General features: G+C 32.0%; 2 protein-coding genes across 4 annotated transcripts in view; one reads left to right on the forward strand and one right to left on the reverse strand.

The window, feature by feature from the left end:
* Positions 1–2636: 2636 nt before the first annotated feature.
* On the reverse strand, positions 2637–19108 carry LOC134706375 (Bardet-Biedl syndrome 12 protein-like). Of its 3 annotated transcripts, XM_063565262.1 has the most exons (11): positions 19010–19108; positions 16974–17010; positions 16657–16735; positions 15986–16111; positions 12684–13822; positions 11573–11705; positions 8479–8622; positions 7671–7838; positions 6741–6845; positions 3486–3639; positions 2637–2918 (listed from the first exon to the last, which is right to left on the reverse strand). In XM_063565262.1, exons 1-11 carry the CDS (start codon positions 19047–19049, stop codon positions 2677–2679), a joined length of 2367 nt encoding a protein of 788 aa, XP_063421332.1. In that variant the 5' UTR covers positions 19050–19108; the 3' UTR covers positions 2637–2676. The 3 variants fall into 3 exon arrangements, with proteins under 3 accessions (XP_063421332.1, XP_063421335.1, XP_063421334.1); XM_063565265.1 differs by lacking the exons at positions 15986–16111; positions 16657–16735; positions 16974–17010; positions 19010–19108 and adding an exon at positions 14808–15004; XM_063565264.1 differs by lacking the exons at positions 15986–16111; positions 16657–16735; positions 16974–17010; positions 19010–19108 and adding an exon at positions 14480–14608.
* A 99-nt stretch (positions 19109–19207) lies between these two features.
* LOC134706376 (uncharacterized) overlaps positions 19208–26761 on the forward strand; it is a 47432-nt gene continuing 39878 nt past the window's right edge. The window contains exons 1-5 of the mRNA XM_063565266.1: positions 19208–19316; positions 21235–21408; positions 22660–22779; positions 25618–25710; positions 26458–26700. Of these exons, the coding sequence (XP_063421336.1) occupies positions 19314–19316; positions 21235–21408; positions 22660–22779; positions 25618–25710; positions 26458–26700 (633 nt within the window). The 5' untranslated portion in view covers positions 19208–19313. The remainder of the gene's footprint in view (positions 19317–21234; positions 21409–22659; positions 22780–25617; positions 25711–26457; positions 26701–26761) is intronic.

Here is a 26761-nt window from a genome sequence, read left to right on the forward strand (position 1 = left end):
AACCTAACAGGATGTAAAACAAGTGGCATACAAGAACACCGCAAAAAAATTGAGAGAGAACTTATGGGAAAAAGCAGATGCCTATAGGAGAAGATACCAACCTGCAACCGTAATTTTTAATGGCTACCCGACAAAATACACTTCGGCATGTTTTCCCAATAAAAAACAGGAAAATAAAGATTCAAAGGATTTACCAATTCGACGGCAATGAATCCTGTGAATGTGGATCACCAAAACCAACTCTACATGTTATCATCGAGTGTTCCTGATCCGGTAATTTACGGAAATTTATGCACTATGAAATAACGAAACTGGTCGCGATAAGAAATATCATCTTAGAAACATTACTAACCAATATGATGGCGACAACAAGGAAACGACAACAAAAATTAGAAATAGTTGCCAGCTTCATTGAATAGACTGACCGTTTTAATTCTCCAAACCTGTAACATCAATATTAAATAGGGCAAGGAAGTAAAATGAGCAACATTAGAGAACACATTTACACTAGGTAGTAGACAATAAGATAGATGTTGACACTATATTTAAAACGCAAGACAAGTCAGCTGAAAATTAAATAATATGCAGAAAATTAACATTGCAAAAATTTTAAGATACGAATATAGTACCGACGGAACAAGAGAAATGATGGTAAACGGTTGGTAGGTTGTATAATTGCTGAAAACTCATAGAGAATACAGACGGCCTGCGTACTGATGTTCTTCATCTTCACTTCTTCTGAATCTGCCATATAAGTAAATACCTTATGAGGGGAGTTTAGATGCAGTGTGCACCAAAGAATCGAGGAAGAGAAAATAAATGTAAGGAAGGAGACAAGCTATAGCAAAAATACGGAGTTAACTATTCCAAATTACATTAGCTAAAACGTTCCTTGATAAATAATGAAAGCTGATTTTAATAATTTAAACCTACATTTACAAAATATACTTTTAAACAGTAACAAATACTACAAGAAATGTACAGCCATTACCTGAGCATCTTAATTCTTATCTGTAATTAAAATGAATGTAAAACATGTTAGATAGTTTGTCTTATCATTTCTTCCATTGTAATTTCGAAAATATAACACAACTTATATATTGAGCCTTGAGATAATTTTAACATCTTTCAACAGCAAGTTTGTTCAAATATTTACCAATTAACCCAATCCATAATTATGTATTTGTAGAGGTTGTTGGACAAATATTGAAAATAGGGGTTCCATTTTCTACATAAGAAAATACCTGTACTAAGTCATGAATGTGCCAGTTCTTTCTATACTTGGATGTGTATGAGCTTTTAATTTTGCAATTTTATAAAGGACATTCCATTAGAATTTTCCATTGAGTTCAGTTTTTTTTGTTATCTTACTTTTTGCTAGACACAATATTTCATGCATACAATGTAGCTATTGAAAAAACGTGAACAATTAATGACTTCATATCCATGGTATCTTAGAAAGATCAAAACAATTAAGGCTATCTTTCTTCAATTATTTAATTAATATACTAGTAATTAATATAATTAAGGTACTAATAAGTATTTGAAAATTTAACAGTCTTTACTGTGAACCTGTAACAATCATTATACATAAATTGTATCTTCTCCAATTATTGAAATATTGCTAAGATTTATTGTGTAAATGGGTGGATATTACATTGATACCACAAAACTGTTTATGTATATCAATTCCTTTCTGTACTGAAGAGGATTAGATCATATAACATAATCAACAGTAGAATAACAGGGTTCAGAGGGAAAACGAAGGCAAGACTAGTCTAGTTAAACAAGTTTTAGTCTTCTCCCGAGTCCAGTCCTCCTGACCATACTCAAACTGTGAAATAATATCTATATGGTAAACCTTTGACACATTGATATGTTTTGGATGTGTAGTTTGTTAAATTTTTATCAAGTTTTTAAAAGTCAACACTATAGAGGATGACCAAAATAATCTCATGGGGAAATAAGATATGCCAATGATAATATCATTATCTACCAACTATCATTTACTTAATCACTTAGCATTAATGGATCTATTTAAACCTACCTAATTACAAACTTTAACAATTGTAGACACTGATGCTTTGAATACAAATTCCAAGTCTGCCATACACTGATACTTTAAACAGCAAGCCCAAGTCTTGCCATCAAATAGTTCATCTATAAATGTTGACTTTGGTTTTGTTGCACATCATTGTTTTTTTTGTTACAGTGTTTTCTCTTATAATTTATGTGTTTCCCTCTGTTTAGGTTTGACACAAGGATTTCGTAACTCTCAATTAATTTATGGCTTTTGAACAGCAGTATACTACTGTTGCCTTTAAAAGACACTGATGATTTAAACCCCAGGCCCAAGTCTTGCCTAGACACTGATACCAGGAACCTCAGGTCCAAGTTTTGCCTAAACACTGATACCAGAAACCTCAGGTCCAAGTTTTGCCTAAACACTGATACCAGGAACCTCAAGTCCAAGTTTTGCCTAGACACCTATGCCTGAAAGTCTTGTCTGTATGCCGACGACAGAAACCACAAGCCCAAATCTTGCCGAAGAGGCTGATACAAGAAATCACAAGCCCAAGCCTTGCTTTCACAACCTTGTCAAGGCAATTCTATAACAATTAGACAGAAATATAAAAGAAATTAGTACCTTTAATACTTTTTCTATCAGAGACTGTTTTACAATGTTTGATTATGATCATTAATTATATAGGAATCTGTATGAAATATTGTCATTGCAGTATTCAATGAGGTTTTCCAGGCAGACAGTTTAGTTTTATAATCATCAACAATTATTTTTTCCTGAGATGGAATATCCTGAACATTACGCTGGACTGTCCATACAAATTCCTGGAACCCAGCTGCTACTTCTTCACACACAACAGATAGATATATATCTGAGGACTGTTCTTGTCCAATTTCTGAAAAGAAAGCAAACTTTTAGCTTCGTGTTTATATTACTATCATAAGCAATTTTGTAGAGAGTACACATTCACAGGAACATACACTTGCTGCCTTTTCTGCATTAAATCATTTCTATTGTGTTCAATCACAAAAAATAAAAATAATATGATACATATCATCAAAGTTGCTATCATAATATTCAGTAGTGCCTACTTCTATCTTTGTAAATACAAAACTAATATTGTTACCTTAACACCAATTCTATTGATGAGAAATGAATTAAAGTATAAGTTAATTTATTTTTCAATTTTTCGTGGTGCTTATTTCTCAATTAACATGTCAATATATATAGTTGAACATTTATCATAAATGTTTTAGTTTGTACTTTTTATTATATACAAAGAAGGTGATTTTTATCAGGTCTTTTTATTCTTTTTGCCATGTCTACTTTGACAGGTCTTTTTTGACCCTGTACACATGTTGTTAGTTTTAAATGTTTTTTCTACCATTTCACCAGGTTTTGGTTAGTATTACTGAAGTTCCCATCACTTCATTTACTATTTGAAGTAAGTTTTAGATAGTACCTGTCAAATACTGTGCAGTGATTTCCTCTGTTTTGGCATATCCTGGCAATACATAGCCTGATGATAGGGCAGATGACAAAACATTTATACATTGCTCGAATTCTTGTTCTAGTAAATCACAACCATTCTTACTTGGATGACTTAACACTATGGTCTGAAATAAACAACCACTAAAGATAAATGACTGGGGCAGTTTATATTTCTACTACAGTAACTATCAGACTATAATAACTTGCTTTGCTATAATTGGTGATGTAAATATTCCTTTTAGATTTAGCAAAAGGGAGGATTGCTAGAGGCTTCTATAACCAGTATATTATGGCTTCGTCAATTAGTTGCAGACTTTATATAAGTGATAGTTTTACTTAATACAATTTCTGTCTACCTTTCATAGTTATCAAGAAAAGCAAAAGTGCTAATAACATAAAAAGCAATATGATTCTTTTCAATACAATTTCTAGGGAATTTAAAAAAATAATATGAGAATATGAATGTATAAAAGTTTTTCTAGGAAAAAAAGTGCCTGACATATTTTACTAGCTATGGACTTATTTTCCTAGGAGAAATTTATCAGGAACTTCCATTCCTAGTAAAATAATGGTCTCAATCTTTAATATTTAGGAAAAAAGGTACAGTTAAAATATATTACTACTGTAATTTACTGTAACTAGAGGCTCTAAAGAGTCTGTGTCGCTCACCTTGGTATATGTGAATTAAATGTTTAACAAAGGAAGCAGACAGTTCATGATAAAATTGTGTTTAGGTGATTGTGATGTGTTTGTACATCTTATTTTACTGAACATTCTTGCTGCTTACAATTATCTCTATCTATAATAAACTTGTCCATGTAGTTTCAGTGAAAAATGTTACTAAAAATTTACAAATTTTATGAAAAATGGTTAAAAATTGATTATAAAGGACAATAACTTCTTAGGGGGTCAATTGACCATTTTGACCATTTTGGTCATTTTGACTTATTTTTTAGTCTTAAATTGCTGTACATTATTGCTGTATACAGTTTATCTCTATCTATAATAATATTCAAGATAATAACCCAAAACAGCAAAATTTCCTTAGAATTACCAATTTAGGGGCAGCACCCTAACAACAAGTTGTCCCATTCATCTGAAAATTTCAGGGCAGATAGATCTTGACCAGATAAACAATTTTACCCCTTGTCAGATTTGCTCTAAATGGTAATAACCAAAAACTGCATTTAACCTCCATGTTCTATTTTTAACTGTGGCGGCCATCTTGGTTCGTTGGCCCGGTCAAAAAACACAATTTTTAAATTAGATACATCAATGATGATTGTGGCCAAGTTTGGATTTATTTGGCCCGGTAGTTTCAGAGGAGAAGATTTTTGTAAAAGGTCATGGATATTTACGAAAAATGGTTAAAAATTGACTATAAAGGGCAATTACTCCTAAAGGGGTCAACTGACCATTTTGGTCATGTTGCCTTATTTGTAAATCCTACTTTGCTGAACATTATTGCTGTTTACAGTTTATCTCCATCTATAATAATATTCAAGATAATAACCAAAAACAGTAAAATTTCCTTAAAATTACCAATTTAGGGGAAGCAACCCAACAATGGGTTGTCCCATTCATCTGAAAATTTCAGGGCAGATATATGTTGACCTGATCAACAACTTTACCCCATGTCAGATTTGCTCTAAATGCTTTGGTTTTTGAGTTATAAGCCAAAAACTGCATTTTACCCCTATGTTCTATTTTAAGCCATGGCAGCCATCTTGGATGGTTGTCCGAGTCAAAAACACAATTTTTAAACAAGATACATCAATGATGATTGTGGCCAAGTTTGGATTAATTTGGCCCGGTAGTTTCAGAGGAGAAGATTTTTGTAAAAGATCATGGATATTTACGAAAAATGGTTAAAAATTGACTATAAAGGGCAATAACTCCTAAAGAGGTCAACTGACCATTTTGGTCATGTTGACTTATTTGTAAATCTTACTTTGCTGAACATTATTGCTGTTTACAGTTTATCTCCATCTATAATAATATTCAAGATAATAACCAAAAACAGTAAAATCTCCTTAAAATTACCAATTTAGGGGCAGCAACCCTACAATGGGTTGTCCGATTCATCTGAAAATTTTAGGGCAGATAGATCTTGACCTGATAAACAATTTTACCCCATGTCAGATTTGCTCTAAATGCTTTGGTTTTTGAGTTATAAGCCAAAAAACAGCATTTTACCCCTATGTTCTATTTTTAGCCATGGTGGCCATCTTGGATGGTTGGCAGGGTAAAAAAACACAAATTTTAAACTAAATACATCAATGATGATTGTGGCCAAGTTTGTTAAAATTTGGCCCAGTAGTTTCAGAGGAGAAGATTTTTGTAAAAGTTAACGCCAGACGCCGGACGATGGACGCCGGACGCCAAGTGATGAGAAAAGCTCACTTGGCCCTTCCGACCCGGTGAGCTAAAAAAGGGACAAAAGATACCAAAGGGACAGTCAAACTCATAAATTGAAAATAAACTGACAACACCAAGGCTAAAAAAGAAAAAGACAAACTGACAAAAAAAAGTACACACAACATAGAAAACTAAAGAAAAAGCAACACATTACTGTAACATATCATGTTATTTTCACTTATTCAAACTACAAATCAATTTACATCAAATTCAGTTGTTATAACCAGTCTCAAATGACCATTACATATTCATAAATAATTTTGAAAACAATTTGAAATAGTAAAGTTATAAACATTTCTATATCTAATATATTTTACAGTACAACAAGGGAAGTAAATATTTTCATATTTCATCAATGTAATGATATGCCTTGTGTTTATATAAATATATAAGCATAGGCTGAGGAGTGAGGTAACAGAAGTTTACAAGCAGTTGACACCCAAGCTGACAACTGTTGCTATTTTTGAATATATTAATTTTGACAAACCTTAAAATTTGAAGTAGTAAAGTTCTTCTTACAAGCAGTTGACACCCAAGCTGACAATTGTTGCTATTTTTGAATATAATAATTTGGCGAACCTTTAAATTTGCTGACAATCTAGAAGTAAAATCAATAAAAGTGAATCTATCTATAAATAAACAAATTTAGGGCAGCTCAATGAGTATGGCACGATGCAGAGATTTCAAGGGGAAGAAGTACAAAGTCTCAGTTTTAAAAAAAATTGCAGTGATAAAATTGAATGATTTAAGCTTTGAAGTTGTCTCCCATCAACTTCAACAATCCTTTGATCAGAGAATTTCAACTTACATTCAAATTATTCACCATTACATCAGCTTTTAAAATCACATGATTACATGGTTTCAGCATCCAGTCATGACAGTATTGTGTGACTAGTAGGCTGCATACATTTGCCTACAATGAAAGATGATCTTATCTATTAATCTTATCTATTACATCTCATTTATAAAACTCTCATCATTCCATTAAGTATAATTACTAGTTACCTAAATAAAGCTGAAAATAGAATTCAAAAACACTCCAAAATGGGGTGCTTTTGTTTCAAAAAGTTTTATAAGAATTTGAATAAATTCAAAAATAAAAATCTAGTTTTTCCAATCAGGCAGAGCATTAGCAATGTTTAACAAGTTGATTAATTTAAAGATTTGAATTGAAAATCCAACTTTGTGTTTTAACACATTTTATATTTTCAATCTAATGTTTTCTCTATATATTTAAACACTAATTTGCTACAAAAATTTTCAAATTGTTCAAAAACATTTTCTCTTTCTACGTAACTGTGAATTGACAACTGTACCTGTATGACATTAACTGTCACTAACCATATGTAGTTTCAAAAACACATAGAAATGCTTTAAATTTTCGGAATACTGTGTTTATAATAACTGGAGGAATGTCTGATTTTTAATACTGTTGATCTTCGTGGTGCACGATAGTCAAAATAAATTTTTATATACTTATAAAAATTTAGAATCCAATAAAATTATTCCGTAGAAAATTATAATTTAGATGATTTTTTAGTGAAAAGATACAATACAAACAAAACACAGTTTTATATCAAGAATGATAATTTAATATTCAGATATGCTAATAATCAGGTAATCCATATCCTATTATTTAAAGCATTAAGGGTTTTTAAGGAGAGAGCTGCATCCTTAAAAGATTTGTAGATAACTATCAATGTAATAAAGTCTTTTTAAGCAGCACAGTAAACTATACCTCTGTCACATCAGTAAGGTATGTCACCATACAGATATCAAACTGGTTAGCCAGACCTTGTAAGGTTCTGTAATTCACACCATCAAGAACAATAACGTTTCTATTGAGACACAGATCTATTACTTCATTGCAGACTGATCCTTTCACAATCAAACATCGTATGGAATACTGAAACACAAAAATATAATTATTCACACTATGGAAATTAGATGTGGAATATATATCACTGACACAGCAACCCAACAAAAGAATGAAACAAAATATGATCTTTAAAGTTTATTGCCCTCTTTGAATTTATTGATTATGAAGCAAAAGTGAGCAGTTATAAAGTCAAATTACGCAAACATTTTAATAATCATACAGTCTGTTTACGTTCAATTATAAATCAACAATGTTTAATACTTCACAGCATCCAATAGTTTATCAGCAACTGTGGCAACATATTAATGTAGAAATAAACAAAAATAAATCATTAGAGGCATGATATATCTGGTATACAGTTGATTTTGTTTTTGTAGATCTAGGTTTTGCCAAAAACTTTGATAAATAAAGATTTTTTTTTAAGTCCAATTAAGATGTTGTGCTTGATTGGTGTATTTCTGACTACAAATAATCAAACTTTGGATTTGAAAGCTGGGTTAAAAACATATAATGGATTATAATATATAGCCTCAAGATACAACAACAAAACATTTGGGAAAACAAGGCATGAGCATGCTAACAAGTATTTCCTAAAGTTACAATGTGTTTCGGAGGTAAAATGTTAATGTGACTGTGTAGATTTTACAACAAGAAGGACAAAAGTTACCAGCTTTAGGATGTCTTCTATAGTGTTCAACCATTCAATATTCTCTTCTGATCCTGTAACTCTGTCTGACAATACTTGTTTGGTGGATAGTGTTTTCTTGTAACCAATATGTTTGTAGTTATATGTTATATCTCCGTTTACTATCTGAAATGGAAAGACAGACTAAATAATTTTAGCAGTAAAACAACTCAAGTCACATATTACTTCAAAAAGACCCTTTAGTTCTGTTTTCAATTCTATAGGATTTTTGTTGTTGTCACTCTACGCTTAAAAGACTAGTAACCTTCTTAAGAATATTTTAAGTACTTTATTGCAGCAATTTAAACGGCGTAATGCAGTCAGTTTTAAAACAGTTGGAAATGTCAAATTTCAAAATTTACATTAGAACTCCATTATAAAAACAACCAAACAATAATTTCATGAAAATTATGATCTGCCCTACAGTAGTCTGGCTGATTGATTGACAGGACTTGTATAGAATTTATAATTCATAGAGCATCTGTTGACTAAACTATAGATGTTCAATGATTTCAGGACTTCATCCTCTCATGGGCATGCTGAAGAAAAAAGACAGGAGACTTAATTGTTTTGTCATTGCTCACTAAGTGAGTCACTATGTTTGAAAACTAAACAGCAAAAATTAAGAATTGCAATAAGCCATCAGATAAAACCAGGGTTGGCAAAGTATTACCCGTCCGGGAATTCCCAAGTGGGAAAACCCGGGTTTTCCCGGGCTGGGCAATACTCCCAGAAATGAGAAATACTGGGCATTACTGGGCAATATGATTTTTTAAGCTTATTTTAACACAAAATAGTAAAGTCTTGGTGTAGTTTCATAGTATTACAGCTAAATATATACTTTTTTTACAGATAACCATTGACATTCATTTCTAAAAGAATGAAAAATTCAATTTTATTCCCTTCTATGTAGACATAATACAAGATTTGCACATTTAAGGAAATATTGTTTATTACCCAGCATTGTTTCAATATTAATACATACTTTGAAAAAAAAAATTTATTGCAATATTTAGGTGAATTTTAATTTCAAATGCTATACATTCATAATGCTAAATAAACACCCTAAGGGTCATCTCATTTACACTTATAGAATTGAAGGGGCTGATTATTGGGTTCATTCTCATTTATCCAACTTTTAAAATTTTAGGTTGTAAAGTTAAAAAAAAACAGTTGGATAGATGAGATCAAAGGTAATCAAGAACAAAGGGGTTTTCAATTAGAGTTTGGGTTGAATGACAGGTGAAAAATAAGACTGAAAATTATACCTATACCAGGATTAAATTTTCTGTAGTATTATTTAGCATAGCATGTTAAAATGTGCAACTGACATTAAGTAATGTGTAACAGATTTTCTTCATTCGTTTTTTTCGATTCTTCTGACCAAATGATCCAAATGGGACAAAATGTAAGTTGAAAACATTTTACTACACAAAGACTGAACAGAACAAAATTCAAACAATATATATCTACACTATTTTAATAAACGTTCTATAGGTACCACGTATAGTCACAATAACATCCTCTCTTATGATTATTCCGTGTTATTTGGGAGAAAAACGAAAATAAAGGCGTCCGAATATAGAATTACAAGTTCATTAATAAATTACAAACAGTTCCGTATTATTTCGCTTGCTTCCCTTGGCCAGAGGTCAATAAAATTTCTGCAGCAGTACCTAACGTGTTGTTGTTATAAGACTCTACATTATAAGTTTATTTCTAGTAACTGGTAGTAATGGTCCTGTCCCAAAGTACAATATAACTTTTGATAGCTTTTCTGAAATTCTGTCACTAAGTAAATTAAATAGAGAGGATCTATATATTATATCATTGACCGCCGTGGATTGATTAGTGAATTAAGAATTGATAGTAAAACATTGTAAAAAGCAAATACACTTTATTTACGCAGATTTAACCGATTACACGGCTGTGTTCTATTATATATATGTAAATATATGAACAAAATCATAAGCAATTCAACAGTGTTCTAGCACATTGGTAATAAAATACTGGCACAGAAATATCAATAGCACCATGTGAATGTTCACATGGTTCAGTAGATTCATTTTTTAAAATGTTTATATAAAAATATTACTGATTTGTGGGTTTCTTCTGTATAATTGATGAAACATTTATTTATAATTTAATAATATACTAAATTTTATTTAAAAATAAGATGTAACAAGTTTACTATCGCCTATTTTTATATAATATTTTTTAGATAATATAAAAACATACAGGAACAAATTTACTGTCAAATTTTAGAAAGACACCTTATTATTACTAAAAAAACAACCCAATAATTAACAAAAATAAAAAGTTGGCTAAATGAGAATGCCTTATTTTTAAAAGTTGGATAAATGAGAAGACACCGATTATTGTTAAATAAACAAATCTGCATTCTAATCTGAATAATTACTTACTAATTAGTGACAGTACATAGACATTATTTAAATGTAATTGCTATTTCTTAATAGGAGTTATATTTATTAAAAAAAATAAAAAAATTGCGTTATATTAACAGTTTTACCAATCCAGACAAACAAAAAAGGTTTAGATAGTCATATCTTAAATGTATAAAATTTGTGTTTTATCACTGAATACTCTATGAAATTCAGACCAGTATTTTATATTACCCAGTATTGCCCAGTATTACCCACTAAAACCCAGTAAAACCCGGGTTTTCCCAGTATTTCCCACTGGGCTGGGCAATACTCATAAATATTGGGTTTTTGCCAACCCTGGATAAAACCTCAAAAATTTGTTGCAAGGTATCTTTCTCATGCAAAGTAAGTGGCTCTCTCCAAACTCGCTCTGGATCCGCCTATCTAGGGAGAGAGTAAAGCAAGACCACTACAGAATATTTCCCGTGGAATGTTATTGGTTCTCTCCAAACTTGCCCTGGATCTGCCTATCTAAGGAGAGTAAAGCAAGACCACTAATGAATATTTCCCATGGAAAGTTAGTGGCTCTCTCCAAACTAGCCCTGGGTCCGCCTATCTAGGGGGAGAGTAAAGCAGGACCACTACAGAATAAACAGAATCTACACAGCAATACAATTTGTGAATTAACATACCACAGTCTTTATTGAGGTCTGGTCATATTTTGTAACTATATCTAAAAATTCTGTTCTTGCTTTAACAACAATACCAGGTACTGTTATAGGTGTCTGTGATAATGGTCCTTCTATACAAATATTATGTATACAACTGAAACAGACAAAATATTAACATTTGAAGTTAAATCATTGGCAAAACAATGTTGGTAAGTTTTTTTCTCTCAGAATAAGGATATATTTCAGTTATTTTTATATGCATTAGGGCCAAAACACACATGTTTAATTGGATATAATTCTTATATCATTTGCATATCTATAAATACTTAAATTGGATTGGTCAATTAGAATTTTTCTCAACTTGGTTTACACTTCGATAAACCATGTTTCCGAAACTACTTTTGTAATCTATTCATGCACGATTCATATTCTTGCAGGGATACTGGGATTTTCAGCAAGTTGAGATTATAAAACAATTGAATAACCGATGTTTATATTCTAATGCATATATAACCCAAAAAGTAAATAAATAAATAAATGCACTAAAGCTTCGAAAATAAAAATAAAATTTAAATAAAATTCCAGGAAATTTCACAAATAATTTGGCGAATTTACGTCATGGCAAAACACAACGTCATACGATTGAAAACTTTCAAACGGAAGATTATTTCGTTACTTGTACGCTTCAAATTCGGATAGAAAATCTAGTTAAAATGAAGTTTTTGAGGTAGGTGCTAGTTCATTTTAGATTCTGTTGCATTTATCAAACATTTAAGCTTTTAGAAAGTCAAGATGGCGGTGTACTCCTTAGTTACGACATGCCATTGTGCTTCTGATGGTACATATAGTAGCAATAAAAGTAATAATGTAAATAAATAATCGCGTATGTTTGGCTGAAGAATTATAAGGATTATCCTATACAAAACTTTAATGTCTTATTGAATTTGTAATTGTAATTATATGACACTAACACCTATTCCTGTGTGCAAGCTTCAGCTTTGCACATTGTTGTACTATAATTTCTTTTATATGTTTGACATTTGGGTACACCATCACAGCCAGAAACCTCGAAGCTCATTATTAGAGAAGGCAACTTCTTTACATTTATATCTTATTTTACCACTATACTTACTTTATATTAGCCTCCCCAAACTGTGGAGAACTCAAATCAAGGATGCCTATTAAACTAGTCATCATGTCTTCAGATCCATGACTAAGTCCTAAGACCAATGATATAAAACTAGCCTCTGTGCTCTCCTGGACACTATCTGGAATAACATCCTTGTGAACACATGTTTTACTTTTCAAACAACAACCACCATCAGAACCGGAGTAAAATGCAGTTTCTGTTTCTGTACATTTATCATTGTCCACAAATTTATCATCCAAAACATGTGTTTTAAATTTTCTTCTGTTATCCCTTTCCTCATACTTTTCTAAAGTTATCTCTTGTGTAGATTTTATTGTTCCATTACTAACATGGCTTGTCTCCCCTGCATTGGATATGTCACCTATTTGGCTAACAGATGATTGTATAGTTTTATAATGTCTGCTACTGTTTAGAATTTTAGAAGCACTGAATTGTTTCCCTGTTGAAGATGTTAGAGATTGAAGAAGTTTATTCACAGAACTTAAACCAGTTCTTTGTTTGGACTCTGTAGGTTGAAGTGACTTTATTTTTAAATCAACACTATGTGAATTATAATCATGATTAACTCCTGAACTTTGAACTATTGGACCTTGAACCTGATCAGCAGTTGTATTATCCAACAAAGTGTCAAAACAGTCATCAAATTCTTCATCAGATTCACAATCATTAACAGTTTTATTCTTTGGCCTCATTTTATCATGTGACCCCTTAAAATGTGACTGTTGTTGACGACAACCAAGAACATCTAACCTATTGTCTTTATTAATTCCTAACATTTCTCTAGACAAATCATCATCCAATAACCAGTCTAGATCACTATGATCAGATTCAGTTATTGGTGAATTCTCAGATTTCAAATTCCTTTCACCTTTTGTATAACAATTTACTCTTTGGTTCCTTTTTAGTAGTTGATGACCTTTACCATTTAATGAGTTTTCATATTTTTCTTCTTCTGATACAACCTCTCCAGCACTAGACCAGTTTGGTCTATCATTAGTTTCTTTCTGTTTGGTTTTTTTACATGTAGGTTTAGAAAAATCTATTCTTATTTCATCGGCTTTATTACAACATTTGTCTAAAATCACATCCAAATTTGTATCTATGTAATCTGAAGGTACACCCTAAAAAAAAATTAAAAAAAAGTATATTTACTTAAGTTTGTTTTATAAGATAATAGTTCAAATCTTTCTTGAATCAATTCATCGTTTCTGAATCTAATGCATTCTAGGTAATATTTTCAAAAGCGTACAACAAAACTTGTAATTGATTTTTAAAACATTCTTAACAATGGAAAGTCAACTAATGATGTAACTTTATTTTCATTTTGGTGTACAAACAATGAGATTACCATTAGTCCTCTAGATTCTGGAAAGATGTATTCAAAACCAACAAAAAAGCATATTTCAAAAATGCCTTCCCTTTGACAGCGGTCATATCAATTTTTGGTCCAGTTTTTTCAGCAAACAACTGAAATAAATAAAGATACAGGTCCATGGACACACATTACCATGTAGCTTTATTCAAGTCTTATGACCCAAATAATAGTTCTATAACCTTTCCATATTAGTTGGGTTTCACATAAATTTTGGCATTATTGAGTACAAATTGCTTCTGCTTGCAGCTCAGGTTCATATTATTTTATGATTCCCTTGCTTTTTGGTGTTTACATTTATGTGTCCAGATTTTGTGTCATGAGTTCCTATCTTTTTATTCTACAAATAATTTGTGAATTTTGTTTACACATCCCAGTATATTACCATTTATATATAGATCCTTACCTTGTCTCTGAGATTCCTGCATACTCTGACATCCCAGTATATTACCATCTATATATAGACCCTTACCTTGTCTCTACGATTCCTGCATACTCTGACATCCCAGTATATTACCATCTATATATAGACCCTTACCTTGTCTCTACGATTCCTGCATACTCTGACATCCCAGTATATTACCATCTATATATAGATCCTTATCTTGTCTCTGAGATTCCTGCATACTCTGACATGCCAGTTATTACCATCTATATATAGATCCCTACCTTGTCTCTGAGATTCCTGCATATTCTGACATCCCAGTTATTACCATCTATATATAGATCCTTACCTTATCTCTGAGATTCCTGCATACTCTGACATCCCAGTATATTACCATCTATATATAGATCCTTACCTTATCTCTGAGATTCCTGCATACTCTGACATCCCAGTATATTTCCATCTATATATAGACCCTTACCTTGTCTCTGAGATTCCTGCATACTCTGACATCCAAGTATATTACCATCTATATATAGACCCTTACCTTGTCTCGGAGATTCCTGCATATTCTGACATCCCAGTTATTACCATATATATATAGATCCTTACCTTATCTCTGAGATTCCTGCATACTCTGACATCCCAGTATATTACCATCTATATATAGACCCTTACCTTGTCTCGGAGATTCCTGCATATTCTGACATCCCAGTTATTACCATCTATATATAGATCCTTACCTTGTCTTTGAGATTCCTGCATACTCTGACATCCCAGTATATTACCATCTATATATAGACCCTTACCTTGTCTCGGAGATTCCTGCATATTCTGACATCCCAGTTATTACCATATATATATAGATCCTTACCTTATCTCTGAGATTCCTGCATACTCTGACATCCCAGTATATTACCATCTATATATAGACCCTTACCTTGTCTCGGAGATTCCTGCATATTCTGACATCCCAGTTATTACCATATATATATAGATCCTTACCTTATCTCTGAGATTCCTGCATACTCTGACATCCCAGTATATTACCATCTATATATAGACCCTTACCTTGTCTCGGAGATTCCTGCATATTCTGACATCCCAGTTATTACCATATATATATAGATCCTTACCTTGTCTCGGAGATTCCTGCATATTCTGACATCCCAGTTATTACCATATATATATAGATCCTTACCTTATCTCTGAGATTCCTGCATATTCTGACATCCCAGTTATTACCATCTATATATAGATCCTTACCTTGTCTCTGAGATTCCTGCATATTCTGACATCCCAGTTATTACCATCTATATATAGATCCTTACCTTATCTCTGAGATTCCTGCATACTCTGACATCCCAGTTATTACCATCTATATATAGATCCTTACCTTATCTCTGAGATTCCTGCATATTCTGACATCCCAGTTATTACCATCTATATATAGATCCTTACCTTATCTCTGAGATTCCTGCATACTCTGACATCCCAGTATATTACCATCTATATATAGATCCTTACCTTATCTCTGAGATTCCTGCATACTCTGACAAACATTCCAATCATATAAAGCAGTGTTTTCACTCCACAGCCATGTTGCTGGTGAAATGACTGACAAACAGATATAATAAACTGTCCTATAGGATCCTGTAAAATTGTTATATTCATGTCACACATAAAGATATTTAATACTTGACAAGTTAACTTATTTCAGGATTCTGCATACAAAAATCTAAAAACCAATGTACAAAATGTACTATATATATAGTTCAATTGTTGTCGTTTGTTCAGGTCTATCACCAGGCCCGTAGCCAGAAATTTCCAAAGGGGGGTATTTGGCCTCAAAAACTCGACTTTAACAGTCACAATTCGAACAGAGCGTTGACTTTAATAGTCATTATTTGTTTTCAAAGGGGGGGTTTGTTCGAACCCCCCAAACCCCCCTGGCTAAGGGTATGATCACAATTGTTTTTCATATAATGTTTTGTTTTAAATTAAGTTGTTAATTTTCTCAGTTGAATTGTTTCATAAGTTTTAGGCCTTTTATAGCCATGTTTTTTTTTTATAAACGGCTGTATGGTTGCCTATTATTGCTTACATCCACTTCATTTGTACTTTGTGTTTAGTTGTCTCATTGGCAATCATACCACATCTCCTTAAATTTATTGGTAAAACATAGATTACAAACTGACCTGAACATTCAAAGCTGTTAACAGCATACTGGTTTCTCTTATAAACAGGTTAACGTTGTTATCCACTACACATTTTACACTGTCAATATTAAAATATTTCACTAATCAAATATCACCATCAATAAATACTATTTGTGTATAACAATTATGACATTACATGTACAAATATTACAAATCACATATGTATAAGAATCTATTTATGATCTTACTTGAAAAAAACTTTAATCTCTGGTGGATATCTAATGAGAATATGCAATAAGTATTTCAAGATGATCATCTATAAAAATTTGGAGAAGTGCTAAATATAAAAACCATACCTGTTTTTTGTTCCCAGTGTAGATTGGACCAAACTACCTAAAATATAAAGAAATCTTTGTTATAAAAAGTCATTGTAGCCCTTAAATTTTCAAGAATAAACATATATTGAAACTCCATTCTATGATTTTGAACATTTCAATTAAGGTTAATCATGTTAATTTGAAACTTTTCATCAAATTCATAATTTTTTTGGCTGTTACAACAAGTTGTGTGTGTACTGAACAGATACTACTTCTATGTGTTATCAACTGACGTCAAATTATATAACACAAGTATCAGTAAGCATCAAATTAAAAGTGTGCCCCTGGAGAGTAGACAGCACAGAGATATTGGAAACTTATAGGTGTCCATATATTATCCTTGTCTTTTGGTTTCTTGTGATACATATGAGGTTGCCTTATTTATTGGCCATCATACCACATTTTCTTACTGTTTATATCCAAAGAGCATGATTTTACCTAGAACATCACATTGTCTCCAAAGAAAATCAAACCCATGACCCCTCAGTTAAAAGGCTATGCATTAAACTGATTGAGCTGACTATGAAAAGGTAATCCCTTCACACCCCCACCAACTTAAACATCAATTGCATTTACAATTGACTTGTATTTGAACAACCTCACATGCTTCCAACACAAATGTTGGACGAAAATATAAACATTGCAAGAGTAAAAAATAAAATTTCACCTGAAGCATGGCAGACATTGAAGTTTCTTAAACTTCATAAAGGGATAGTGCAGAATGGAATTGTACGAGCCACAATAAAGAGTGTGCACATTGCTGTGTAGTCCAAATAATTATGACGTCTTGAAAGGCTATTATAATTATTTTTTTTGACGCGTCGAAGTAAAGCGTCAAAGAAAAAAATTATAATAGCCTTTCAAGACGTCATAATTATATGGACTAATTGCTGTGTAACAGGAGAGCACGAATTTCATTACAAAAGTGCCTGTCTCCACCGGGACTCGAACCCGTGACCTCTGTGTTACAAGGCAGCGCGCTAAGCAACTGAGCTAAAGAAGTACTTCCTTAGCTCAACCACTTACGGCTGACTAAGTATTTACTAAGTTTTTCTAAGAGAAGCAATCCCATCACACTTCCCCCAACTCAAGAGTCATTATACTCTATAATGATGATATTTTCATCTTTTTTATATATATATTTTAACCTGGCTAGGTAATTCTTCTAACCGTGTGTTATTATTGTTGGGTGCCAATGTAACAGGAGAGCACAAATTTCATTACAAAATTGCTTGTCTCCACAGGGACTCAAACCTGGGACTTCTGTGTTAAAAGGCAGAGCCCTAACCGACTGAGCTTAAGAAGTACTTCCTTAGCTCAACCGCTTACGGCAGACTAAGTATCTACTAAGTTTTTCTAAGGGAAGCAATCCCGTCACAGCTGACGTATGATCTATCACTGGTTTTTGATGGCTGCTTGGAGTGGTTTCACCAAAAATGTGTTGGACTAAAACATGCTCCAAAAACAACATACCAGATTTGTAGAAACTGTCATTGTACAAATGTTGTAAATCAAAATTTTATTAAAAATTGTATGTGAAATAAAAGTTTTCTAGTTCCAGCGTACAATGCAGTGCATTAATGTAACAATAACACTATGTAACTGTATACCCAAATATTATTGTTACATTTGTTACTAATTGGTTCCTTATACCCAACCCTACATTCCAGCAGGAACATATATATTAACGTTAGATATACTGTTCCCAGATTCCAGTAATCTAAATGTACATGTAGTCTCCAATATAACAATAATTTTTATATTATTGTTACAATTCCATGTAACCGTAGCCAGTGTCAATTTATTTTTTGTCAGTTTAATGTCTCAACATGCTCAATTACACTACATATGTATGCCATAACCTTTAATGTATCAATGTGTTTGTTCAAATAAATATTGTTTATTGTTTTTTGAGAAGACAAACATTTATCATTTTGACCATTTCTCGGAACGCTTTGTGAATGCAATTTTACTTTTTTTCACACGAGATTTGATAAATATCTACTATATCGTACAGATGGATAAAGTGTTCAACTCCTGTTGTGAAGCAAACATTTCAATTTTGGTACGTAATGACGTGGGGAAAGTAACGTTTTATATTTGTACTGTTTTATTATAAAGTCTAGAGAATACTCGAATGCAAATTAATCTTTTCACGTGATTTTGTTCATGTGACTTTTATTGGTAGGAAATACAGGGAACTAAAAAGGTAGGTGATGTACCTGTGCACTTCACGTTTTACCTTAGCACTTTTGTGCATGTATTTGCCAACTGCATTTTAAAGTCAGAGCATTTTTAAGAATTGTTAATTATCAACAAATGGTAATTTAATGTAAATAGTCAATTGCATTACTACAGAAGAATAACAGAATAATAAACAAACAGACAAAAGGTTAGAAAATACATGATACACATCAAGGATATACATTTACAAGGTATCTAATTCCTTGTACACATGTAATAAACTGACATGAATTATCATTATATGATCATGCATGCATGTGATGATAGATTCCAAATCTACCCTGTAAAATGCAATATACAATAATTTACCTTCATATTAAAGCATAAGCGAAAAGGATTTATTTAAGACAGGTCATACATATACATGTAACACTACAACAAATTTGAGTAAACACCTTATATTTTGTATTGCAATTTATTCCTATGCTATATTTTAATGCAGATAAGTTTTGACATTACACAACTTTTTCATGGCATTTAATAACACACCAGTTGAAGCTACTTCTGGCCTCGGTGAAACAATTCATTATGCAGAAAACTCTTCAAATAGGCAAGTTGAAGCCATCTTGAACATTTCAAACCAAGCATTTTTGTGACATGAATTTGTGTTTCCAAAAATTGGCAAAAAAAATTAATTCATAATCTTTCAAAATTTCAAAAAAATAAAACACTATTTCCTTCCTCAGACACATTGCTGTTGATCTTTGTATTTGCAACACTTGACCCAAACAGGAAGTATTTTAAGAGACTGTTTCGTGATTGGACTAAATAGAAATATGGTGTCTAAGGTCCAAAAGTACAAAAAAAAAACCAAATGACATGTAAAATCTAAGGGAAATAATTATATATCATGTATATACAAAATTAGTTATAAATCTGTCTGTTGGTTTTTCCATTTGAATGATTATAATTGTCATCTGATTTCATCATTATGGAACCTATATAAATTCATAAAAGATGACTATAGGTTTCATGGTAAAGACCAAACATTGACCTATAATTGTCCACAACCTTAATTGTTATTTGTTCTCTGGTGGATTGTTGTCTTGTTGGATCAAGGACTTTCTACAGTATAGAAAGTCCATGATTGGATCAAATATAATAACATATAAACACATTGAACATGTTGAAAACTCATTTTGACTCAAAGGAGCAATTCCTAATGAAAGTAAAATGAACATACATGTACGTCCACCTCATTTGAACTTTGGTGGATATGTATAGTTGTCTCCTTGGCAATCATACCATATCTCTTATTTTATCATTGAGAGAATAATTTGACCTCTTAACCAGTCCACATTAAGAGTGGAGTTCAAGATGAAAGCCTTCCTTACCAAAAAAACATCAACAAAATAATAGGAATATACATGTACACAATAACAAACACATGTATATATAATACCAAGACACTTGTAAGGTGTTTAGAAATTCAACTTACTGAATTGATATTGGTCAAAATGACAATACATGTACACTAAAATGTATGTACATTTGTACCTTCTACAAGCATGACAAGAGAACATTTATACTTAAATACATTTGCAAGACAGGGGTTTTAGTATCTTTCATATCGACTGGTTCTGTTCCCATTTTCAGGAGATATGTGTAGGCACTTTTTCTATAGATTCTATGAATTACAAAAATTATGTATAACAATTCCCAAGGTAAAATGGTTGAAAGGACTCTTGTGTGTCCAGAGTTCTTGGCGTATTACACAGGGTTCTCACTTACAAAAAATGTACACATGTAGACTAGTCAAGGGACTCGTCATATTTGGCCATAGCAAGTCCACCAGTGAGAAAGACAACTTTGTTATTGCTATTGTATAATATTATAAAAGTTTCCATGACAAAAAGAGCATTGAATAACATCAAATTTAAATTTGATATTCTTTATTTTGCTACAAACATGACAAAAAAAAGAGATGCATCATTGGACTGAATAATGATTATAAAAGAGACAGGGTTTTATGCTGTTAAATTCTTATTAATTACAGATGTATTTCCTTGTTGTGTCCCTACTTGTAACAGCGACAGCAGCACATAATCTGTTATTTGTACCACGATTAGCTCAGTCTGTGGTGTGTCCAGATAAGAAGCATGAGTGTCCCACAGGAAATACTTGCTGTCCATTGCCTACTAAGGAGTTTGGATGTTGTCCAGCACCAAATGTAAGGATCTTTGTTATTTAATTAATATAGTATGACATTATTAAAAAATGATTTTGAAGTATTAGACTTAATTTGTTATAATTTTTGGACAGTTATTTATCAAATTGATGACATTGCTTTTTTTTTCATCATAACCTGTTTATGTTATAGGACAGTTGATTTTAAAGATAATGTTAGATAACTTTATACATGTGATGACTGTTACATTTTCATATAGTGTCAAAAGTCAAGAGGTCATATGTATATAAGTGATAAGTGATCTATTCATATAAAATCTTTATCTTTTATTTGTTATAGGTTTCTTTGAAAGGATTAAGTTTATAGATTATACATGTACAAAATATGAATTGCAATACATTTGTATTAAAATCAACATCTAGTCTGATTTTGGAAATTGGGACATGAAATTCTAAAATTAAATTTGGGGGATTCTAATGCATCTACATGTATGCCTTTCTTTTCAATGTTATAAACCACCAATGCCTGTTTTAAGACATTAAAATCAATCTCAATATTCCCACAAGACATAAAAACTTATTTGAGCAGTCTTTCTTTGAGACGTTTCGTAGAATACCTCCAAGGTATTTTTGAGACATTAACACTTACACCAGCTTTTCCCTAGGACATAAAAACTGACTTATAGGACTTCTTTTTGGAAGTTCACAAACATTTACCACTCTCTTAAGAATGTCTAAATTGTATTATGATCCATTGATGGTCTGTCATAATTAGTTTGAATTTACAGTAAAAATTCATTACCCCCTCCCCAGTTGATCCCTTCTACTCATGTATTTATAGTTTAACTACTCGCTGTATTTGACAAGTTTAATCCATGCATTGTTCGGTCACACGTCTTAATTTTTATATTCAAATATGGCGAGTAGCTATACTTTATATTACATTGGCTAAAGGCTTTTTTTTAAAGAAATTAATGTAGAAAATGTAAGGAACTATATATGGTATTCCTACGCATTCACATTTTGTTTTGATTGGACGTTATGGACGTCTAGACAACACATATTGTTGTATGACGTCAGAGAGTGAAATAACCACGTTTATTTCACATGTGAAATTATCGGTTTTTATTTATCTTGGAAATCAATGTAATTTATTGTAACCAATGTAATAAAATGAGATAATGTTAACTTTGAGGTAAGTTTACCGAATATATAAATTTAAGTTCCACAAGAAAAAGTTTTGAAACAGTGCTTTATAGTTAGTGAGTATTTCTAATTATCTATCTTTTTACAGGCCATTTGTTGCCCTGGTGGTAAATATTGCTGTCCATTTGGATCAAAATGTTCGACAACATCAGCTTCTTGTCAGAGAGGAAATAAAGTGTTCCCATGGTTACAAAAAACTCAAGCAAAGGTATTCTTAAGTTTTGTTTCTTTGGAATGAACAAATGTACAAGAAGTGAAATGTGTGAAAAAGGATATTATGGGATGAACACACCACCTGTATGGTATAAAGTAACTTTAAAAACAAGTTTTTACTTGTCATAAATATAATGTGCCTATCCAAAGTAATCAGCCTTGTCAGTGGTAGTCTCAAATGGTATTGATGACATATATATATGGTAGTCTGTAGTTTATTCTCCACTTGTATAGACTCCAGATTATTATGTGGTATAGATGAATGTCTCTTGTTGGAGTCAGATGCTGACCTTTAGATACCTAAATGATTTTTTATTGTTGGTTGCTGTGTCTGTATTATCTCATTTGAATGCCAGTGTAGACTTAGTACTCAGCTACCTTTGCCCCCTTTTGTCTTATTAAGGGGAACAACAGAATAGAAATAGTAAAAAACAAAATTAAGTTGTAATCATGTAATAAGACATAAGACATAAAGCTTTATTTAGAGTCGGTATAAGCAAGCAATTACAATCATAAGCTCTGAAGAGCTTTTAAAACCGACATAACAACAAATAAAACAAAACATACATATCGAGTCATGCACACAACATTAAACATATAAAGCAAGAGTTCAATCAGTATATAAACATCCAGCACAAAAGTTCTTTAAGCATCTTACAAGTTTAACACATACTGGTACATGCAATTATGAGATAAAAACACAAAAGCACAAATGAAATGGTTTGCACATAAAAAGCATAAAAGCACATTAAGTTTCTAAAATTAGCACAAAAGCAGCAGAAGCACTATTGTAAAGATATTAGAATAAATTTGCCATGCTGAAATTAAAGCAACAAAACAAAAATTAATAAGCAGAGATTAACTGGTTTTGCAGGCAAAGCATTTACATAAATGAAGCTATACATTTTTAGCTCACCTGGCCCAAAGGGCCAAGTGAGCTTTTCTCATCACTTGGCGTCCGGCGTCGGCGTCCGGCGTCGTCGTCCTGCGTTAACTTTTACAAAAATCTTCTCCTCTGAAACTACTAAGCCAAATTTAACCAAACTTGGCCACAATCATCATTGGGGTATCTAGTTTAAAAATTGTGTCCGGTGACCCCGCCAACTAACCAAGATGGCCGCCATGGCTATAAATAGAACATAGGGGTAAAATGCAGTTTTTGGCTTATAACTCAAAAACCAAAGCATTTAGGGCAAATCTGACATGGGGTAATATTGTTAATCAGGTTAAGATCTATCTGCTCTGAAATTTTCAGATGAATCTGACATTCCGTTGTTAGGTTGCTGCCCCTGAATTGGTAATTTTAGGGAAATTTTGTTGTTTTTGGTTATTATCTTGAATATTATTTTAGAGAGAGATAAACTGTAAAAAGCAATAATGTTCAGCAAAGTAAGATCTACAAATAAGTCAACATGACCAAAATGATCAGTTGACCACTTTAGGAGTTATTGCCCTTTATAGTCAATTTTTAACCATTTTTCGTAAATCTTAGTAATCTTTTAGAAAAATCTTCTCCTCTGAAACTGCTGGGCCAAATTATTTGAAACTTGGCCACAATCATCATTGGGGTATCTAGTTTAAAAATTGTGTCCGGTGACCCCTCCAACTAACCAAGATGACCGCCATGGCTATTAATAGAACATAGGGGTAAAATGCAGTTTTTGGCTTATAACTCAAAAACCAAAGCATTTAGAGCAAATCTGACATAGGGTAAAATTGTTAATCAGGTAAAGATCTATCTGCCCTGATATTTTCAGATGAATTGGACAACCTGTTTTTGGGTTGCGGCCCCTGAATTGGTAATTTTAAGGAAATTTTGCTGTTTTTGGTTATTATATTGAATATTATTATAGATATAGGTAAACTGTAAACAGCAATAATGTTCAGCAAGGTCAGATTTACAAATAAGTCAACATGACCAAAATGGTCAATTGACCCCTGTAGGAGTTATTGCCCTTTAAAGTCAATTTTTAACCATTTTTCGTAAATTTTATATATCTTTTACTAAAATCTTCTTCTCTGAAACTGCTGTGCCAAATTGATCCAAACTTGGCCACAATCATCTTTGGGGTTTCTTGTTTAAAAAATGTGTCCGGTGACCTGGCCATCAAACCAAGATGGCCGCCACGGCTAAAAATAGAACATAGGGGTAAAATGCAGTTTTTGGCTTATAACTCAAAAACCAAATAATTTAGAGAAAATCTGACATGAAGTAAAATTGTTAATCAGGTCAAGATCTATCTGCCCTGAAATTTTCAGATGAATTGGACAACCTGTTTTGGGGTTGTGGCCCCTGAATTGGTAATTTTAAGGACATTTTGCTGTTTTTGGTTATTATATTGAATATTATTATAGATACAGGTAAACTATAAACAGCAATAATTTTCAGCAAAGTAAGATCTACAAATAAGTCAACATGAACGAAATGGTCAATTGACCCCTTTAGGAGTTATTGACCTTTGTAGTCAATTTTCAATCTGCTTCCTTTGTTTAATATTCACATAGACCAAGGTGAGCGACACAGGCTCTTTAGAGCCTCTAGTTTGGTTTCATTAGCTATTCAACATGTTGAATATTTGTAATATTTTTTGTTTTATTTAAATATTTTGACCTCTAGCCTCACTGAAGTGACATTGATTGTTGAAATTGCCATCCGGTATGATTGGAACTGTTAATTTCATTATATAAATATTGTATGATGAAATGTCTTTTATATATACTCAGATTTTAGGGGGTTGTTTTAACAACCTTGACTATCAATGAGGGTCTTGCATATTCAGTAATATAATAATAGGGTACATGTCTATAGCTTTATACTTCCTATTCCTTGCAGGTCATTACTAAAGTGGCATTAGCAAACAAACCTAGTATTATTGTAAATGAGATCAGTGCAAAGACTGATGCTACCAGAGTTTTGTCTCAAAAGGTATGTATTATAATAAGATCAATAAGTTTGAGGTATGGCAGTAATATACATCAGACAAAATAGGAAATAATTAAGTTTCTTCAATGTTTATTAAACACTGTTGTAATTGTGAAAAACAATATACTTTTTTTTTATCAGGCATTACTCTGTGATAATTTTATATTTATGACATCATACATGTCAAAGTTGACTAAACCACCAGAATATTATCTAAAATATGTTTTCCAAATTGCAAATAGAATGAATCATCAATACATTATAATCAAATTAAAGTAAACATAAAAAAATGATATTTCCATTTTGTGAATAATGATTTTATTAAGCAATTCTGATTGTTGTATGAAAAAAAACATACTGAAACTTTTTTTAAACCTACATTATAAAGATAGAAAACCTTTACCCTGTATTCAGCATTGACTATTAATGTTTGCCTACACCTGATAGATGATGCCAAATCATACCATATGCATGATCAAAAAGAAAAATAAGGTTTATCTTGGGTGCCTCTTCAGGTTAAGCAGTTTCTGCTGCACTAGCATGTCTAGTGGCAAATTTAGTGTTCATCAATTTAAAAGGCTGAAAGGATAGTTTTTTTGCTAAGATGATCACAATGAATTCAAATTTATCTGTGAAGGTAAATATTTCAGTTTGAGTCCAATATTTATATTTCAGTTTGAGTCCAATGTTTATATTTCAGTTTGAGTCCAATATTTATATTTCAGTTTGAGTCCAATATTTATATTTCAGTTTGAGTCCAATAATTTGACAGGTAATTGTAGTGGTGGTGAATGTCCAGGTGGTCAGACTTGTTGTGATGGTTTGTCTGGTCACTTCTGTTGTGAGCTCTCTGAAGCCATCTGTTGTCCAGATAAAATAACATGTTGTCCATATGGTTACACTTGTAATTCCTCAGCAACACCAGAATGTCAGAATGGAACACAAACAAAAATACCAACAAAATCAACTTCAGTTTCAACTTCTGTTATGAAGGTTGGCAGGTTCTCCTTTTATGTTGCATAGCACTGTTCTTCATAAAACAATATGTCTATAT

This window comes from Mytilus trossulus, chromosome 2 (genome assembly GCF_036588685.1).
Source record: "Mytilus trossulus isolate FHL-02 chromosome 2, PNRI_Mtr1.1.1.hap1, whole genome shotgun sequence".
NCBI lineage: Eukaryota > Metazoa > Mollusca > Bivalvia > Mytilida > Mytilidae > Mytilus > Mytilus trossulus.

Coding starts and splice junctions, on each gene's coding strand:
- LOC134706375 (XM_063565262.1), bottom strand. CDS start 19,049: ATGTTTGCTTCACAACAGGAGTTGAACACTTTATCCATCT. Junction 7,839..8,478: donor TAGAAGACATCCTAAAGCTG/GTAACTTTTGTC, acceptor TTTGTGTTTCAG/TATTCCATACGATGTTTGAT. Junction 6,846..7,670: donor ACCTTACTGATGTGACAGAG/GTATAGTTTACT, acceptor CTTTCATTGTAG/GCAAATGTATGCAGCCTACT.